At 50.8% G+C, this 20572-nt stretch overlaps 1 protein-coding gene across 2 annotated transcripts in view; it reads right to left on the bottom strand.

Moving 5' to 3' along the window:
- ESRRB (estrogen related receptor beta) overlaps nt 1–20572 on the bottom strand; it is a 234728-nt gene that overhangs the window by 11474 nt on the left and 202682 nt on the right. For both annotated transcript variants that reach the window (XM_042990187.1, XM_042990188.1), the window contains exons 4-5: nt 6986–7096; nt 6335–6496 (exon numbers count right to left, since the gene is read on the bottom strand). In XM_042990187.1, the coding sequence (XP_042846121.1) occupies nt 6335–6496; nt 6986–7096 (273 nt within the window). The remainder of the gene's footprint in view (nt 1–6334; nt 6497–6985; nt 7097–20572) is intronic.

The raw sequence follows: 20572 nt of genomic DNA, 5'->3' as shown, positions 1-20572 counted from the left end.
GAGAAGGGACCCCTGTGACGCCCATCACGAAGGTACCATCACCAGAGGCACGTTAACAGCATCTTCGGTCTCTTCCTTCATCCAGCACCTCCTCACTGGGCACCTGCTAAATGCCAGGCCCTGTGGGCAGAATGGTGAGCTCCAACCAGAAGGGATCCCTGAGTGCAAGCGCTCACGGTCAGGAGGGAAAGGCATGCCCCGAGCACCGAGCTCTGCCGTGACCCTGAAATTGGGGCAGTGAGAAGAACAAGGGGGGTGGAGGGCTCTGAGAACTTGGCCCAAACAAGAACCTGCTGAAGGCTTTGCAGAAGGAGACTTGGGGCTGAACCCTGCAGGGTAGGAGGGGCTCTAAAGAGAGTGGCGAGGGCCCCACTGGCGAGCACACCCCAGGGTGCGGGAATGAGCTGCTGTCCCTCTCCCCACCCCCACTGCCAAGTGCCGGCTGGGACAAGGGAGATGAGCAGTGCATATTCCCAGCACAGAGCACAACAAATGCCATTGGACCCTGACTCCTAGGTGACAAGAAAATGGGCCCAAAGAACTCGCTGAGACCCTCTCAGTCCTTCAGCCATGAGTTTGAATTTCGGCACCTTTTCCCATCATGCAGAAGCCAGAGACACAGGCCTGCCCTCTGGGAGGAGGGGAGCAGGTGGTGGGAGAAAGAGGACAGCGCCTTTGAGAGTTTGGGCCACCATCTGAGGATAGACCTAGGCCTGTGTGCGGACCTCTCTGCAGTGGACTTGGCCCTCGGCCCCTGACCTCTCTCCTTCTCCTTGAGTGGCTCCGAAAGGAGCTGGAAGGGGCTTTGAAAATCCCAATGTACTCTCCAAAGTGCTGAATGGTATATAGAGGCTGCTTCTCTTTATGCAAGGTAGGGGGGGAAATATGTGGTATGTCCTAATATTTTAAAAAGTTCAAATACTTTCTAGTACTTCAAAAAAAGACACACTAGAAGGAAGAACGAAATATAAAAACAGCTCTAGGAGGAAGGAGGGGAGGCGACAGGGCTGGAGGGGAAGGCTCTGTGTGCACATTTCTACCTAGTTTTGGTCTTTGAACCTGTCCATATTTAAGATGTCCCAAAATAAAACTAAATCAAGCATAAAACAAAAGGCATGCTTCCTTCAACCTGGAAATTCCACTGCTAGGAATTTCTCCCAGAAAGAAAAGGATGCACAAATACACAGAGATAAATGTGAAAGGGTGTTTTGTTCCATCAGTCTGTAATGGCCTCAAGCAGGAAACAACCTAAATGTAACTAATGTGATTCGTGTAATTACTACATAAACATAATTATTAGCTAAACGAATGGCACGTTAGAAGCCACCAGAAAGAATGAGGTAGAACTATTTTTGTGGGTGTGGAAAGACACCCATGAATGTAAGGAGGACTTAACTATTAAGGACACAGATGCCACGACCAGACCCTAGAATCCTAGCTCTGCTGACCACTGGCTGTGACGCTGGGTATGTCCACTCCTGTGTGCCTCAGTTTCCTCATCTGTAAAATGGGAATAATAATACTTCCCTAATGGGACTGTGTGGATTGAATGAGCTAACAGGCAGAGTACTCGGTACACTGCCTAGCACAAGGGAAGTGCTACCATGTTATAGAATTCAATGAAAAAAAGCAAGACGTAGAGCAGTTGTTCTAGAATGGTCTCACGGTGGGGAGAGAACATACACACACACGTATGCACACAGTGGCTGTACATGCACAGGAAATTCCCAGAAGGATGTTTAAGAAAGATGAGGGATCTGGAACTCCTAATTTCGAGCCCTCTGTCCCTGCTGTCATCTTTGGTAAAAGCACATACTCTTTCTTTTATTTAAACCCAGACCAAGGGCTGAAGCACTCCTCCCTGTCCTTCGGCCAAGCACCCTCCACGTCTGCTTTTCTGTGCTGGGCTGGGTCTCCTCCTCCATCGAGCAATTAGCAATTCTGGGAGAGGGTGGCTTCTGGGAGAGGCTGGTGTGGCCCAGGCTCTGGGCGAGAGCACTGCCCGCTGGAGGTCCTGCCCTGCCCCAGCTGGCTGTCCCTGCCCGCCTCCCCTCCTGGGGCCCTGCTGCCCACCCCCACAAAGTTGCTTTATCTGTACCAACTGATCTGATAACAGTCAGGATCTTCCCAAGCCCCCATCCCCCAGTGGTTTGACAGCATGAGCTCCTAGAATTTAAGGAAAAAAAAAAAAAGCACATAATTTGTGGCAAGTGGAGTTCATAATCTGTTAATTTATTATCGTTTCTGTCGACCTGGAGGGCCATTAGCAGAGGTAATAAAGGGAGATGTAATTATAGGATCTGAGGCCACTCCAGACACAGCTGCTGTCACTCGGCAGCCCATATTTCATCGGCCGCTGGCATTCTTCTCTCCCCAGCGAGAGCCAGACGGTGGCTACCTGGGAGCAGGGCCGCTGAGGAGCCCTCCCTGAGGAGGCCTCTGGGGGGTCCCCCCCGCAGAGGTGTGCACGTGTCACCCTGGCCTGGGAGGGCTCCCCTGGCTGGCGGAGCCTCCAGGCCACCTGGGGTGACAGGACAATTCATCAAGCGATACCCACTGCCTCTTAAAGGCTGCTGCCCCTTGCTCGAACCTGTCGCTCCCGGGGAACGAGGGGTGGGCGCTCTAAAGACTCGGGCTTATCCTCTGGGCAGCCCAGGACTTGGAAAGTTCAACTCCAGGTAAAAGCCTGCATGTGTGCGGGGTAAGGCCACTGCAGACGGACTGAAACAAAGGAATGGCTGCTATTCTGAGTGAGCCGCAATCAGCCCGAGCTCCCTAGGGAGCTCACCCGTGTGAAAGCGTCCTGTGTTCAAACATGTGAGTGAAAGCCGGGGTGGGGGGGGGAGGGGGGCTGCTGAGAAATGAGTTTTGTGCTCAAACGATCCTTCCTCCTGGCCAAGCGAGTGGCTCAGCGCCTGCGTACATGTTAGCTTCTGGCCTGCAGCCTGAAAACTTGTGTTCGTGGCGCCCCGCTGCCCTTCTGGGCTTTTCCTCCATGGCCACTGCCCATCAGTCCTGAAGGCCTAGCTCAGCGTCTGCCCTCTGCCCCCGCAGCCCATGGCATCCCTCTGTCCTGTGGTTCTCCTTGCTGCCTCCTAAGTGTGCAGGAGATGGGAAACAGGGTAGAGGTAAAGGGAAACAGGCAGTGGGGTGGTAATATTGAAGCAAGTGTCATGGAGGTTCCTCATGGAGGTCTGGTCTATTTTTGTATGTTTAGAATTTCTCATGAGAAAGTATTTTGTTGGGGGCGCCTGGGTGGCTCAGCCGCTGAAGAGTCCGACTTCGGCTCAGGTCACGATCTCACGGTTTGTGAGTTCAAGCCCCATGTCGGGCTCTGTGCTGACAGCTCAGAGCCTGGAGCCTGCTTCCGATTCTGTGTCTCCCCCTCTCTCTGCCCCTCCCTGCCCTGCTCATGTTCTGTTTCTGTCTCTCTCTCTCAAAAATAAATAAACGTTAAAAAAAATTCTTTTTAAGGAAAAAGTATTGGGGCGCCTGGTGGCTCTGTCAGTTAAGCGTCCGACTTCAGCTCAGGTCATGATCTCACCGTTCCGAGTTCGAGCCCCGCATCGGGCTCTGTGCTGACAGCTCAGAGCCTGGAGCCTGTTTCGAATTCTGTCTCCCTCTCTGTTTCTGCCCCTCCCCCACTCGTGCTTCCCCCCCCCCCCCACTCTCTCTCTCACACACACACACACACACACACACATTAAAAAAATTTTAAAAAGGAGTATTTTACTAAAAACAAAATTATCCACCTTATTTATAAATGAGATCCTTGGGACAGAAATTAATCTACTTCTTTGTATCAGCCACAACTCCTAGCAAGAGACCTTACTCAATAAATGCATGCAAAGGCAAGTATGAAGTGCCCTCTGTATGCCAGGCTATGGACAGATACTGAGAGGTTAGCTCGTACTGAGTCATGAGACGTGGTCTCCTGTGCTTAAGGAAAGTGGGCTGGGCTCTGCTTCAGAGTGCTAACCTGAGCGGTCTTAAGGAACCTTCTGCTGTCCAGGAACCAGGATGGACAGGAGCTGACGTCAGTCCCAGGGTGGGGCCCTGGATTGCATCTACCCTAAGAAACCTGGTCTCTTTCTGGCTCTCTCTCTCTCTCTCTCTCTAAAGGCCAGTGAGCAGGTCTTCAGGGGAGTTTTCTGCCTAATCTGAGATGGGATTAAGTCGATTAGTTTAAACATATCAGGCACTTGATATGTCATCGCCCCTAATATGAGGTTTACATGCAGTGGCAGGAGACGCTATTAATTAATTTTACCTTAAACACTAGAAGGTCAGGCCCAAATAATTCAGCATGCAAATTTATGCAAAATAGGCAAATTAGTGTTTCAGACAGACAAATGAGCCCCTATGTTTATTTTATTTTTTAATCAAAAAGAATCCAGCTCTGGACAAGGGAAAAGGAAGATGTGAAAGGAAGCTTTTAATACTATTAGCAAAGACAATGACACAGTCATGGTCCCTGCCACTTATCAAGCACCCACTGTGTGCGGGGGCTGGGCTGACGGCCCTGTACCATCTATTACGATTCCTAATTCACAGGCAAGGACACCGAAGCTCAGAAAAATGAGATCTCTTCACAAGGCCAGTAAGGACAGAACTTGGATCAGGGCTCGGGTCTGTCTGGATCCAAAGCCTGGGCCCCTAACAGCCACTCTGCTCGGCCCACCTCCCTCTTGGTCGGGCACAGATGGGAGATGGCGCTGGAGGGAGGGGAGACAGGAGAGAGGAACGGGTGCAAGGGAGACAGCGCCTCCTGGTTCTACGCCTCCCCTTAGAGGCGGCAGGAGAAGGAAGCGGTGACCTGGGGGACCGCCAGGCGCCACCCCTGAGCCATCGCTGGGATGCGATGGCAGAGGAGCGTGTGATGGCGGGGAGGGCAGGATGTGAGGGGCAGGGGGAGCTGTACCGGATTCGGCCCCGGGTCAGTGGAGCAATCCGGGCTGAGGTGTCTTACGCAGTGGCCTGACCCCACGTCTGTGCTGAATCAGCACAGGCCAGATTCAAAATTACTGAGTGTGTAATCCCAAGAGGCTGAGCTCCTTAGTAAGGGCGTCCAGCTCAGACCCCCGGTGAGGCCCTCCCCGAGTCGGAACGCCAGGGGCCATCTGCGCAAGGAATGCTACGCTTCCTGCCAGCTAAGTGATACGAGCATCAGCTCCCGAGCCCTCGTCCGCAGGAAGACTCCTTCATATAGGTTGTGCACACACGCGTGTCTTCTATAAAAACATTCTGACTCCCCCCAGTCCACTGCGGGCCTTGGCATCTAAAGTCTCAGACACCTTTGCTACACCACCGTGCATGCTACATTCATTTTTCAGGGCCGGCAACACACACAAAGAGGACCTACAGACAGGAAGATAAACTGCCCCATGTCACATCGCTAGTAAGAATCCGAGTCCGTGGTGGATGACTGCCAGAGGAAAACAGGATGTCCCCACCACACTATGAGACAAGCTGTAGAAACCTTACGAGGCATAAACTGCACAGGCTTTCGAAAGCTCCCCAACACGTGTGTAATGCAAAACACGTGGGTATCGGCGTCTACAAAAATAAAATTAAAAACCAGCTTCCACCATCTGTCCAGACGGAGGATGCTGAAGGAAGGGTGTGGGCCACACGCAGCGAACAGCCGTATCCGGAGTCCATTATCACCTGAAACGTATTTATTACATGCACCTTCCACGCCACCTATTAAGAGATGGGCCTCCCGTAAGATCAGGCAAGTGGCAATAGTGAGCCGGCAGTGAACGTGAACATGGACCACACATCACACTCATCCTTGCATTTCATCCTCACGGCAAAGCCCACGAAGGAGGTACTGCTATTATTCCCTGTTCAGAGGGGCCGGGTGACCCGCCCAGGGTGACACAGCTAGTGAGCCGCAGACCCAGATGTTGAATCCTTTGAATCCCAGACTTTGACTCCCCAGCCCATGTTCTTAACCATCCAGTCCACCAGCCGCTAAAGCAAGAGACTCAAATTCTCTGCTGCATTTTCCCAGCACATTTCCAATAAGGTCTACAAGAAAACCCTTTGGCCTTAAAGGACTCAGAGAACTTGCTCTTTGAATCTCACCTATTGTAAGAAGCAATCAGCAACCCTCGAGAGTGATCACTGATTCTGAAGAGCCCCCAGCAGTTCAGGAACGTTACTGGACCTCCCAACACCTGCTTACCTCCAATCCCATGAAGAGAAAAGGAGCTCAGAAGAAAACACGGCTCCTGGGTCCCGGGGCTCCCATGCATCAGAACCACGGTGGTGGGGACAGTGGCTGAGAGTCCCTGGCTATACCACCCCCGCCCGGTCCTACGGGACTCACCTGGGATGTGCTTGGCCCAGCCAATGATGACCACGAGCTCCCTGTCTGCCAGGTCACAGAGAGTGGTCAGGGCCTTGATGTCGCCCTCCGGCATGCCAGGGGGAGGCATGGCATAGAGCTTGTCCGGCTCGGCCACCAGCAGGTAGGAGACAATCTTGGTCACTGCCAACAACCAGAGGAGGAATGTGAACGTTGGGGGAGGAGGGAGGGGCCGGGGTGGAGCCTGCAGTGGCTCGGAAAGAAAAGTTGGGTTCTGAGGAGTCTCTCCCTTCCCCCACCCCTTCTCACTCCACAAACTTGCTGGCCGTGTTGATTTGGGCTATTAAAAAATAGCCCTCCAAGGGAAGTTGCTGGTGACTTCTCTTGAGAGGAACCTGCTTTGAGTGGCAGGTGAGGGCGACACGTTCCGGATGCCGGGGCCCATGCCTTCTTAGGATCATGCTTCATTTGGAACCACATTCTGTAAATCCCACATGGAAAGGCCTTCCGAATGAAGCCTAAAGCACCCGACACCCAGCCGGCCACCAACGCCACCTCCCCAGGATCCACACTGTCTCTAGCCAGCAGTGGGAAGGTGGCATCTCCCCACGGGGGCCAGATGTCCCAGGTACCTATGCTGGCAGAAGGAGCATGGACTGCCCTGACACTCACATGGCTTTTTAGCGGGTGGAGAAATCTGTAAGCTCAGGTATGGGCTGCTCTCAGAGTCCAGCCGTCGCTTGTATTTCTGGCGGCCTCCACGCACTCGGTCAAGGCGCACACCTGTTGGGGAAGAAAGGGGCAAAGTGTCAGGCTGTTCAGCATCAGGGGTGTTAGCACTAACTCTGGAATCGCAACACTGGCTTCGGCCCCCACGACTAGATGGCTTTCCGCTGCCCCATGACCAGCTCAGCCAGGGAGTCCTGCAATCCTAAAACAACTAACGGTAATGACCCATCCCAGCTGCCCCGGGCCCGGCCCTGCCTCTGGGTTCAGCATCCTCCTGACATCTATCCCGAGCAACCCACAGCTTGAGTCTTTCGTCTCCAAAGAGAAAGCACAACGTAAGCACTCCTCTAGACGTTAGGGAAGGAAGACTCGTTATTTTAGATCTGCTGTGAATCCAGGGAGGGCTGAGTTGGCTTGCAAGATGGGAAAGGAACTCTCTGCCACTGGCAGGCACCTCCAAAGAACAAGAACAAGAATGTTCAGCCTTTTCACGTAAGCAGCATCTGAATGGGTGTTCATTACAAATGTCAATTTCTGGGTCCCACTTTCAGAGACCGTAGGATGGAGTTCTACGGTCTGTCTTCTAGACTAAAGGGAGTGTGAGGACTGGTCCGGGCAGTGGTAGTACCCTCAGTAGCAGGGGCGTGGGTAGCCGTGGACCAGACTCTCCTGGATGGGGACGCAGGTGGTCCTGGCCGCACCTGGAAAATGAACGCCTCAAAGTCTCCCAGCAGCAGGTGCAAAAACCAGGTGTGGCCACTCCACACTGACATCCCTTCCCAGGATGAGGCCCGATCCTACAGAGATCTGCTATTTCCCTGGGTCGATACGGCCTCCCAGGAACCCACCCCACCCTCAGCAACTGCTGTCTAGACAGACATGTTCACACCATTTGACATCCCTCACCAGCCTGCAGGGTGGACAGGACCTCAAATAGGTTCCTCATCCAAAGGCACACAACCACAGACTGGACACCAACCTATGTGGCCTGCCCTGAAAAACGGGTGGGATCCAACAAATTAGCTCCAAAGTATGAAGTATTACAGGAAACAGAGCGGCTCCCTTAAGCTTACCATGAAACAGGCCTTGATTAAAACGCATAAAAAGTGAGAGAAAGTGGGGCGGCTGGGTGGCTCAGTTGGTTAAGCCTCCGACTTCGGCTTAGGTCACGATCTCACAGCTTGTGGGTTCGAGCCCCACGTCGGACTCTGTGCTGACAGCTCAGAGCCTGGAGCCTGCTTCGGACTCTGTGTCTCCCTCTCTCTCTTCCCCTCCCCTGCTCACACTCTGTCTCTCTCTCTCAAAAATAAGTAAACATAAAAAAAATTTTTTAATAAAAAATAAAAATAAAAAAGAGACAGAGTCCTGAGAGGAAGAGAGCTCAGTGGCCACCTTAGCCTCTGAGGTGACAGGTCAAGTTCAACTTCCTGTTCCTTTCCCCAAAGGTCAACAGCATCACCCTCAGAGTCCTAGTAGTTGATCTTCAGGGCACTTTCCCGCTGCCACCTCCTCCTGCCTGTCCTCCTAGCTTGGCAGTGGCGGTAGCTCAGGCCCTTCCTGGGGAGAGGCCAGAAGGCAGCAATATGGGTGACCAAATGGAACGACGATTTAGATCCCATTCAGGCCAGGGGCGATTTGCTGGCTGTTTCTGAGGATGTACAGCTACTACGGTTAAGTCCCTGGGACGCGAGAGGAAGTTTCCGGGGCAACGAGAGCCATAGAAAGTGAAATCACTTTGTTTGCTGAATAAGAGGGACCAGCCTTTCAACTGCTAGTTGCCCTAAGGGAACTGGGGTGGGGAACTGGCATGGTACCGTGCCCACGTGCTCCCAGTCAAGGGCTCAGACCTCTTCCTCCTTCAGGGCAGAGGGCAGGGAGGATGTTGTGAGCCACCAAGACAGATGGCCCAGGGGGACTCTATGTGGGGCCAGTCACTGCTCTGCATTTTCATCAGCGGCGTCCTTTTCACCCCCCGGTCTGACATTCCTGTACTTGATGCTGAACATGGCTGCAGTAAACTTTTCTGGGGGGAGATGGTCTACCCAGCATCCCACCCCTGTTTCCCGCTTAAAGGTAATTCCCCTATTGTGGGTCATCTCGCAGTGGGGGGGCCTGTGCCCACTCCAACTCTGGGTATCTAACTTGACCCTCTGGAGGCTGAAGCATGGGCTGGTGACTCAGGAACAGCTAACGGGAAGCTTTGATCAAATGGCACCAAAACGGAGGGGGAGAGCTGCTCAGGGCTGCAGCAGTGGTCAGCAGCGGGGGTGTGGGCACCCTGGGCCACACTCTCCTGGCTACTGCATCTCTAGTGCCTAGGCTTTCTGGAGCTTCCCTTGGTCCTTGTCTGGCTTCTCAGTGTGGTCCTTGAGCCTCCTGAGAAGCTTCCAGTGAACTCCCCTTCTGCTTTGAGGGGCAGAGCGGATTGCAACTGACCACGCCTACAGTTGGGTTGCCTTGGACCAGACCCTGTGACAAGGAGAGTTTATCTGGAAGGTGAACCCAGGAAGAAAGCCAATCACGAGTGTGTTCCTGAGTAGGTGAGCAGGTTACTGCCGTTGCCAGCTGAGGCTCAGCCTCCCTGAAGACCCTGGGAGACAGGGCAGGACACTCCCCAGTTACCCTGCTGCAGATGAGGGCCTTGGGGCATCCAACTGCCCCTCCTGGCAGTCACCAGCCCTTCCCGGACCGGGGCTGGGCAGGCTGTGGGGCCCAAAGCAAGCCCTGGGCACAGCTGCGGTCACCAGGAGGCAGTTCAGTCAGCATGCATGTGACAGAGCGCGGAGTGAAGGCAGGTGGGACACCGGCCACTGCCCTCCTTCTCAAAGGGTGGTCCAGGCCAGGCATCATCCGGGAGCTTGTCTGAAATGCAAATATGTCAGGCTGCCCCCTAGGAACGGGAGTCAGCACTTCAACAAGGTGACTCGGAGGCACAACGGTGTTTGGAAAGGGCTGCAGTATAGCATCCTACAGACCGGCAGCGGCCCGGACCTTGAAGGGGACAGAGGAGGCCCATCCGGTGCAGGAGCTAAACCCGCATGCTGGTGGGGCTCTGGCTCCCAAACGCCAACCCCTCCCTTCTGGCCCCCTCAGTGAGGGCAGAAGGAGCAGGCACACAAAGGCAGGAAGGATGGCTCCTCCTTTGAAGGTTTTGTGGGGAAAGTCCTGTTTTCCTGACACCCTCCAGTGATACAGCTACAAAGCAGCTCCCCCCCGCACCCCGCCTACAACACAGACACCGGACGTCGTGAGCCAAACCCTCCACCAGGCTCTGCTTTGTCTTAGAAAGCTGGTAAGACTAAAAGTGAGAATGCCCGACTTCATTCACACAGGATGAGGAGGGGGCCCATTTCCTGCGCACCTACTGTGTGCCGGGGTCTGACCAGAGTCCAGGATGAGCCCTTCCCCACTTCACTGACTTTCTCTCCTGAGGCCAGTCTCACAAGCTCTCCCCTACACCCACCCCGGGTGGTGTAGCAGGAGTGGGAACTGCTCAACAAAACCCTGAAAGAGGCATGGGTCCCTTAGCAAGGCAAGGAGATGAGCAGTTGCCACTTCTGTCACAACCTCCATCTAGAATGTTCTTTGTCCTGATATACGGCCTGGCCTGTAGTGGCTGTTCAAGAAAGCCTTGATGCATACAGGAACGGCTGGGCCTCCTTCCCTTGGGGGCTGGGTGCTTCTTCCAGAGATCCAAGCTCCAACAGCACCTCTACAACCAGGGGCTGCTCCCCGTCCCATTACAGGGTCTGTCATGGTGCCCAATGCCCAATGGATGCTTAGAAAGCCAGAGCTGGGGGCGCCTGGGTGGCTCAGTTGGTTGAGCATCTGACTTCAGCTCAGGTCATGATCTCACAGTTCATGGGTTCAAGCCCCACATCAGGCTCTGCCCTAACAGCGTGGAGACTGCTTCAGATCTTTTGTCTCCCTCTCTCTGCCCCCCCCCAACCCCCTCAAAAATTAACATTAAAAAAAAAAAAAGCTGCAGCTTTTACTATCATCATCATCATCATCATCATTATTATTACCACTTTTCCCCAACAAGTATATACAATTCTCTGGTAAGTCACAGTAATAACAAACATGAGAACAGCCTAACTTGTGGAGGACTTTCTCTGTGTGTTGCCCTTTGTAATCTACAGCATATAAAGCAGGCACAATTATCCCCATTTTACAAATGAGAACAACCGAGGCTCGGGTGACTGAGTAATCTGCCCAGTAAAAGAGCCAGTACCTACGCTCTCTGCTACTCCAGGGTACAGCTCCCCTGGGCCCGGCGGGTGTAATCTCTCCTCTAAATTTTCTCCTTCAGATCTTCACAGCAGGATGGTCAATGGCTCCAATCAATACACGCATCAGTTATCAGCTTATTCTGTTTTCTTAAGAAAAGTAGACCGCTGGGTTCGATGATGCCTCAACTGATGTCTGGTATGAGCCAGGTTTGCATCCTGGCTTCCTGCCTGCTTTCCCAGATCTTCCCCCAGCCACAAGCCCATAAGGGCTCCACCCCATGGGATCCACTGGTCAAGGTCCCAGACCCGTCTCAACGGCCTTGGCCCAGTTGGCTCTCATAGCCTTGGTCTCGTCATCACCAGGTATGGGGAAGGAGGCAATGGTAATATCAACTCTGCTCACCGAATATGGCTCTTGTGACACCAGAATGACACAACAGCGGGGAAAGGCTTGGTAAGTCGGCAGTGGTTCGGCAGGCCAAGGGAGGCCGTCACTGCCACTGCCCCACACGGCAGCATTCACTGCACTCTGTGTGCCACCTTGCGCTTGTTTCCCTCTGTTCCTATCCACTTCTCAGTTCAACGGGCTCCTAAGGGAAAGGGCCCAAGTCAGCTCCATTTTCACCCAGCCCGTGGTAGGCAGTCAAGTGTCTGAGTGAAATGATGCACCAGTTCAAATGAAGCCCTGCAGGCTTAGGAAACAAAAGACTCTCAGGGTCTTATCCTTTTCCCAGCTTTCATCTGTTCCCCCCAGCCTCTAGAAATTCACTCCCTTAGGACAGCCCATTCCTCATCAAAGTTTCCCCTTGTATTGAGCTAAATTCTGTCTCTAGGTCACTTTCTACCTACCTTCCATCCCATCCAATGAGACTACCCCTTTCACAAGACAACCCCTTATGGACTTGAACATCCTTGGGCACCCTCCTTCTGTGGCCAAGCACTCCTTATTTTCTATATTCGTACAGTGTTTTCAGGCCAATCACCTCCCTGCCTTCTACGCATTTGTCTTTATTGATGTGGTCTGCTCTGAACTGAGAATGGTCAGCTTCGTCAACACAGACACAGTGGACAGAGGTCTGACTTCCTCTGCCCTCTGCCTAAACAGACGCTGGTCAACTGTGTTTGTACGTATTATCTGCCAATGTGTTTTTATACTTTATCTAGAGTACACTGCTCACAATTTTAGTAAATGAGATAATGGCATGTCCTGGGTTCTCATCCTGAGCGCTGCAGCAAGATGCTGTATCATGAATCCTTTAAAAACAAATCACCAGATTGTAACGGTTGGGTCTGGCAGACATTATTAGTTGTGTACCCACCTATCTTTTCATTCCCTCTCTTTCATGCTAACAGAACCCGGGTTTTGTTTATAGAAACATCCTACCCCTAGCACTATAGGCCTACCCGTCCTGGTTCCTACTTTCCCAGTTTCTGTGGTAGCAAGTGCTGGTCATATGACCTGGTTCCAGCCAATGGGCTGTAAGGGGAAGTCCATGTTGGGGGCTTCCGGGAATGGTTTTGCCTTTCTGGTACCAGAGACAGATATGTTTGGTGCGACTCTGTTGCCTTTCTCCTGCCCTGACCTGGAAGGTGAAGGTTAGAGCTGTGGCAGCCAAGTGAGGACATCAAAGAACACCAAAAAAAGACAGAAAGAGCCTGGGAAACGCCAGCAACTGCCGATCTCCAGAATCCCTGGTAGGTAGGGAAATCAATCTCCTTTATCGATGCTTAAGCTACTAGCAGTCAAGTTCTCCGTAACTTGCAGCAGAAAGCAATTTTAAGTAATAAAACGGACAATTACTTTTTAAATTAGGATGCTTAAGTCTTACAAACACCAAATGGGGAAAAAAAAAAAGAGAGAGAAGGCAACTTGAACTTGAAGTAAGAGTTGGCTTATTGTTTGTGTTCTCAGAGTTTTAGCAAACTATCTAAAAAAGTAGGCTCAGGGAGTATATTAAAATACTAATTAACTTATAATCGCTGTCTGGGATTATTAGATTCCATCATCTTATTGATACTTTCTGAATTTAAAGCATTCATAACACTTACACGTGAGCTATTCCAGAGGTCTAAATACCGTAATGAATACACACCCTTTGCTGAACCACCGTTCAACACTGTTAATCCCTTAACACGTGCAGGCCAAAATTTAAGCATTCACAAATTTGCTAAGAATACAAAAAGATCAATAATCCCTGGAATCCTGTGCAGGATGTTCCTGTGTAGACTGAGTCCTGTAGTTGACCTCAGGACTAGACAGGGAGCCAACACGACAACACCCCTAAATCTTGTAGACAAGAAGGTAAGGAGAAGGTCACATCTACCGAGCAGCCGTTACTTGGCGCTGCCCTCTGCTCTGAGCATTTCACGTAGGGACTGCAACAACCCTAGAGGGAGATTCTATTAGCCCGTTTTACAGATGGAGAAATTGAGGCGAAGCGAGGGTGTGTAACTTGCCGAGACCACACAGGTAGGAATGCAGTCTGACTTTGACCTCTGAGAACAGCGACAATTCTCACCTTCTCGTTCAGGTAATTCCTGCCAGATCTTTTCAGGCTGGCACTGTTAAAGCCTCCCCACTGTTGCTAGTCCTGGGGTCCATCACCACTTCTGACTGGTTCCCACGATCGCACTCACCCCTCTGTAAATAGTGCCTTCATTAAATCCTCTTTGGTGGCCCGTGAGGGGACATCGGCTCCTGCCCAGCCCTGACCAAGACAATGCGGAGGTGAGATGTGCTCAGTCACGCTTGCAAGGAACAGGGGGAAAGGGAGTGTGAACGGGAGGAGGAGCCAAGTCCATGCTGAGATGCTTCATCACAAGGCCTGAAAGCAAAGACCCAGAACCTTCCTGGCTGCAGCTTGCCGGGCATGCCTGGTGACTCTGTTTGGAGGGAAGCAACTGTATGGGGGTGCACAGAGGTCTGTGCCTCTAAAGCAGAAGAAAGAAGCCCTTGCCTCAGGGTCAGACCTGGATGGAATCCCTGATTCTAACCCCTCCTAGTACCTGAATGACCTGGAACAAGTTTCTTCACCCTTCTGGGCCTCAGTTTCTACACCTGTACTAAAATAACAGTGTGGCACCTCATAGGATTGTCGTTCAGGATTGAATGAGTTAATACACGTACAGCACCGAAGGTGGTGCCTGGGCGGCTCGTCGGTTAAGTGACTGACTTTGGCTCAAGTCATGACCTCCCTGTTCATGAGTTTGAGCCCCGCCTCAGACTTGCTGCTGTCAGCACAGAGACCCCTTCACGCCCTCTGTTCCCCTCTCTGTCTGCCCCTCCCCTGCTCATGCACTCTCTCCCGCTCTCTCAAAAGTAAATAAACATTAAAAAAAATGTTTAACTAAAAAACTAAAAAAAAAAAAAGATAATAAAGCACTTAAAATATTGTAAATGGCACCTAGTAAGTGACCATTAAGTGTCAGTTAATATTGCTATTATTAAAAATACTTCGCCCTTGAAACCGTTCCCTATCGTGACTGTATCAATATCAACATCCTGGCTGTGATACCGCACCAGTTTTCCAAGCTGCTACCACTGGGAGAAACGGTATTACTTCTGACAACTACATGTGAATCTACAATTATCTCAAAAATAAAAAGATTAATTAAAAAAAATGTTTAGCTGCTTGCAGAGATACGAAATGGTGCCGCTGTTGTAGAGAACAGCTGGGCAGTTCCTCCAAAAGTTAAACTGAATTATCAGCCGTGTCTTATGATCCAGCAACTTCATTCCTGGGTATATCCCCAAAAGAACTGAAATCAGGAAACTCTAACAGGTTATTTGTATTTCAGTGCTCATGGCAGTAATACTCACAACAGCCAAAAGGTGGAAGCAACCCAACGATCTATCGACAGACGAATGGATAAGCAAAATGCGGGGTCAAACATATAAAGGAATATTACTCAGTCGTAATAAAAAGGAATGAACTCTCGACACCTGCTACAGGATGGAGGAAACCTGAATACATTACACTAAGTGAAGGAAGCCAGACACAAAAGGAGAGATGTTGTAGGATTCCACTTATAAGAAATATCTAGAATAGACAGAGAGCCGACTGGAGGTTACCGGGGCCTGGGTGGGGGACGGGGTGGAGAGACTGGGGGTTACCGTTTAATGAGTACAGGGTTTTCTGATTGGGATGATGAAGAAGTCTGGGAAATGGAATCGCTGTGAATGTGCTTAGTGCCACTGAACTGTGTACTTAAAAATGGTCTTCAAAACGGCAATGCACTTTAATAAGCAGTGAACTGTATCTCAACTAAGTTATTAAAATTTTTTAAAATACTTCTCCCTTCTCAGGTGAGTAGAATTAAGTAACGTAAAATGCGTGAAAGTAACAAAGTGCTTGGTACACAGTAGGAGCTTCATAATTTCTTTCCTTTCTTCTGCCTATGGAAGGTGGTAGGGTCTGGCAGGAACTGACTGCCTTCTTGGAAAGAGAGAGAAACACACCCCCTTAGTTATAACATGAATCAGGTTCGTTAAACAAAACCCTTAAGGAACTTAAGGAACCCTTAAGGTTCAGAGAGGTTGAATAATGTGCCCAGGGGCACACTGCTCCACGCATTCTCTCTTGAATATGCCCACAGGGTGGAGCGCTGCCTCTGTCCAACCCGGGACACAGGTTCTGCCTTGGCTGCAGCTGTACGGCTCCCAGCCCCCACCAGGCTCGTCACCAGGCTGGGATCCCTCCACCCGCCGTGTCCCATTACTTCCCAACTCAGGGCACAGGAAATATTAAAGAAGCCGCAGGGCCACTCTGGGGCCTAAAGTCCTTGCAAGGAGGGATGGCAGGCCCCCAGACCTCCTGATCCCATGCCCATCTGCTGACCTCTCCCACCCACCGCAGGTGCATCAGCGTCCAGAGGCAGCGGCTGCCACGTCCTGGATCAGATGTCCACTTGCTGACTTGGTAAGATCAGCCTTCTGGCTTTTTTCTTAATGGAAGTAAAATAATTCCTGCTTCCCTCCACCTCCCTCCTTTCTTCTCATTTTCCCTCCCTAAGCTGGACAAGATCCCAGTCTTTCGGAAGTAAAAATAGCCACGTGTGCAGGGGGCACAGCAGCCGGGGACAGTTCAAGTTTCCTTCTTTTCTAGCCAGGCACTAAAAATAACCAGCTGAAGCTCTGAAAAGCGTGGCCCTCTGCACCTGGCCCAGAGCCTGGCCCAGGCAATGCCCCTGTCACATTTCTCCTCCCACAAGAAAGGCTCACACCAGGCTGAAGAGAGAAAGGCCCCCGAGCCCGTGTCCTCTGGCCTCCTCTGCAGAGGTGCTATCCATGTCTAAGGGCAGGATCTCTCCTGACATGGCCAAATTTTTCATGGTCAGGACCCTTCCCCTCGCCTTACCCAGAAATCCCACCCTCCCAGCCCACCCCACCTCAACTCAGTGTCCCTGGTTTATGAATGCTGTAAACAGGTGCACATTTGTGCAATGCTTCACAGTTGACAAAGCTATTTCCAAATCTCATTAACTCTGCATAACAATATTGAGGGGGGAGAATTATTATGTGGAATATTATTATGATTATTATTCCCATGTGAAAACTGAGGCTCAGAAAGGACAGGTAACTTGCTCAGGGTCACACAGCCAGGAAATTTTGGAGGGAGGATCTGAATCTTGACCTCCAAATCCTATCTCCTGTGCTTTGACCTTGAGGCCACCAGTCTGTGGGATCACTGGGATGCCCTAGAAAGCCCTGGAACAATACAGACTTTGACTAATTACTCCTTTGAGGTTCTGAGTCAGTAGGTCTGGCATGATGTCCAGGAATGGGTAATTTTTCAATGTTCCTCCAGTGGTTCTGATGACTTTCCAGGTCTGGGAGCACTACACTAAACCTGTTTTAGTCAATACTTGATCTGACCAATATTCTTCCTTGGGGACTTAAGGGTTGACTCTGCCTGCAAGTTCTACAAAATGACAGCTGACTCATCTCTAACAGGGAAAACCACCCAGAAGGTGATGTGGGTATCCAGAAGCTGCAGGTCATGGGGGCATGCTGACGGTACCCCAGCAGAACAGACGAGTACCCTAAGCACCCGTCTACACCCCTTGCACATGGGGGGCTTCCTTTAGCTACCTGTCCTGCGGGGAGTTCTGGGTGATGGGTGAGCTAACCTTGCTGCCTAGGACGGGATGGCTATTTGGGGCTGCCTCTTACCCTGGTGCCAGATCACAATGGTGACAGCCTCACGCCTGACTCACTAAAAGTCAAGAGAGCCTCGTGAGTGGGTAAACCCATGCGCTACCTAATATTCTGGGATTTGTGCCAACGGTCCCTGGTGGGTACCATGGCACTGAGTGAGGAGCCCCGGCCTCCTGTCTATTAAAGTATTCATCTCCTGCTGCTCTCTCCCCTGGACCCTTCTCACTCGGGCCATCATGGGCCCAAGGACATTTCAGCAAGCCTGGGTTGGTCCTGCATTCCGAGCCACCAAAAAGTCTCCAACACCGTACATGTGACAGGGCCAGGCTATTTAGACCCAGTCTCTCTCTTTCCTTTCCCTTTCTTTTTCCCTTTGAGGAAAAGCTACAGGCTCTGCTACTGGCCAAACCATCAATTTTGAGTTGGGATGGGCTTCTTACAAGGAATTCGCACACAACCAAGGAGACTAAATACCACCCAGCTCTGTTATTTACTAGCTGCGTGGCCTCGGACAAATTAAACTCAGTTGCACCGTATCAGGCATGGCAAATAGCTGTTGGCTGTGCCGCTGCCTTCCGTTTCCTAGTCTGTGGCAGACATTGCTAATAGGTCACAGCCCTCTTGCCTACTGATCCCAACTGTGCCTAAGCCTTTGGATGACGTATCTAGGTGGCCACTTCTCCCGCCACAGCTGTCAGTCTAATGGTAAAGGCAATTTACCATCCGGGAGACTGAATTGTTTCTCAGATTCTTTCTACCTCTAAAACTCTGATTCTGTAATAACAGGTCTTAATCTGACTCCGGGAACCTCTGAGGTGGGCTTCAGGGGTCCTGCGAAGCTCCTAAAATTGTCTGCAAAATTTTATGTGCAAGTACTTGCGTATGTTTTATGGTAGAATTCCCACCGGATTTTCAGAAGAATTCATGAGCCCCTAAGTCAATAACCATTGGGTTAGAGGCTGTCACAGTAAACATCATGCAAACGAATGACTAAATAAGATAATTTCAGATTGGGAGAAGTTCAGTGAGGAAGTAAACAATGGGGTATGATAGAAACGAAGTGGGAAGAGAGGCCTTTCTGAGATGACATTTAAGTTAGATCTGCAAACATGAGGGGACAGCGTTCCAGGCAGGAGGAACAGTTCAGAGCTCCTAGGGTAAGCAAGAGCCCATCATGCTTGAGGATCGAAAGTTAGCCAGTGAGGCTGGAGTGGAGTGGGCAGGAGTGAGGGGGCAGGAAAGGAAGGGGACCAGATGACACTGAAAAGGTAGGGAGGGGCTAGACCACGCAGGAAGGATCTTGAAGATCAGACTACAGTGCTTAGACTTTATTCTAAGTACAATGGAAAGTCTTTGAATGACGTGAAGCAAAGTGACAGAATCATATTAGTGCTTTAAAAAGATCACTCTGGCTGCTATGGGGATTGGATTCAATACGAAGTGGAATCGGAAGTCCAGTTAGGAAAGTGTTGCGATGGTCCAGGAAGAAGATGGCACTTCCCTGGATCAGGGTCATGGCCATGGAGATGAAGAAAAGGGGGAGGATCTCAAATACAGTTTGGACACTGACTCCAAAGGAGTCCAGGATGACTTCTAGGTTTTGCTTGAGCAAGGAGTAAATAGGGGTGCCGTTCCTGAGATGGGGAAGACTAGGGTTTTGGGGGAGGGGTGGGGCACAGCTAGATGTACCCTCTGGGTGTGTAGAGTCTGAGATGCCTCATAAGCACGCAAGTGGGCAGGCCAGCAGGGCAGTTAGGCACTAGCATTGGAATGCACGGCAGGAGGTGGAACTGGAGGTCTAAGACCGAGAGTCATCTGTATCAAGTCTTGGACCTAGAAGGGATCGCCTGCAGGGTGCAGGTGAAGAAGACCTTGGTTCCAAGTCCCAAATAACACCAACATGTAAAGAGCAGGAAAGAGAAGCATTTGCAAAGAAGACTAGATAAACAGCACAGTGAGAGAGGTAAGGAGAAAACCAGGCAAACAGGAGGGCAGAGAAGCCAAGAGAAAAGAGCACAAAGGCTGGCCACGTGTTTGGAATATCGCCGAGAGGCTGAGTCAGGGAAGACGGGAGTACCAGGTTCGGCAACCCAGGGGGTATGGGAGCAGGCTCAGGGCTGTGGTCAGGGGTGCGGTGTGACCAGGGCAGACTGAGGGTAAAAAGCTCATCGTACTCAAAAATTGATTCCAGGGGCACCTGGGTGGCTCAGTCAGTTAAGAGTCCGACTTCTGCCCAGATCTTGATCTCATGGTACGTGGGTTCGAGCCCCACATCAGGCTCTGTGCTGACAGCTCAGAGCTTGGAGTCTGCTTTGGGTTCTGGGTCTCTCTCTATCTCTCTCTCAAAAATGAATAAATATTAAAAAGAAAATTTTAAAAAAATTGGTTCCAGCAGGGTCTGAGATCTAACAGGTAAGGGAGATGAGGAAAGCATCTTTAAGAAAGCAGGCCAGATAAATAACTTTTTGAATAACGTAAAAGTGCAAACCACAAAGGAAAAAACAGATAAATTCAATTTATTAAAATTACTAACTTCTGGGGGCACCTGGGTGGCTCAGTCGGTTAAGCGGCAGACTTCGGCTCAGGTCATGATCTCACGGTCCGTGAGTTCGAGCCCCGTGTCGGGCTCTGTGCTGACAGCTCAGAGCCTGGAGCCTGTTTCAGATTCTGTGTCCCCTCTCTCTGACCCTCCCCCGTTCATGCTCTGTCTCTCTCTGTCTCAAAAATAAATAAACGTTAAAAAAAAAAATTACTAACTTCTGATCATCAAAAGACTCCATCAAGAGAAGGAAGCCACAAATGGGGAGCTTTCTACAACACCAACAACTGAAAAGTGACTAATAAAATGACCAGAACATATACAGGTTTCTACAACCAATGAGAAAAAAATAAAGTAGAAAAACAGGGAAAAGACTCAGACAAGCATCTCACAGGAAAGGAATCCCAAGTGAATAGACCACATACGGAATATGCTTATCTGACAGTGAAGAGAATATACACCAAAGCGATAAGAAAACACTAGTTTATACACACTAAATAAGTGTTGGCAAGGATGGGGCAGCTGGGTGGCTCAGCTGGTTGAGCATCCTGCTCTTGATTTTGGCTCAGGTCATGATCTCCACGGTTCGTGAGATTGAGCCT

The sequence above is a fragment of the Panthera tigris genome, chromosome B3 (genome assembly GCF_018350195.1).
Source record: "Panthera tigris isolate Pti1 chromosome B3, P.tigris_Pti1_mat1.1, whole genome shotgun sequence".
In the NCBI taxonomy this organism is placed as follows: Eukaryota; Metazoa; Chordata; class Mammalia; order Carnivora; family Felidae; genus Panthera; species Panthera tigris.
The sequence above is the reverse complement of the archived record's forward strand: the minus strand, read 5'-3'. Positions and strand labels throughout refer to the sequence as shown.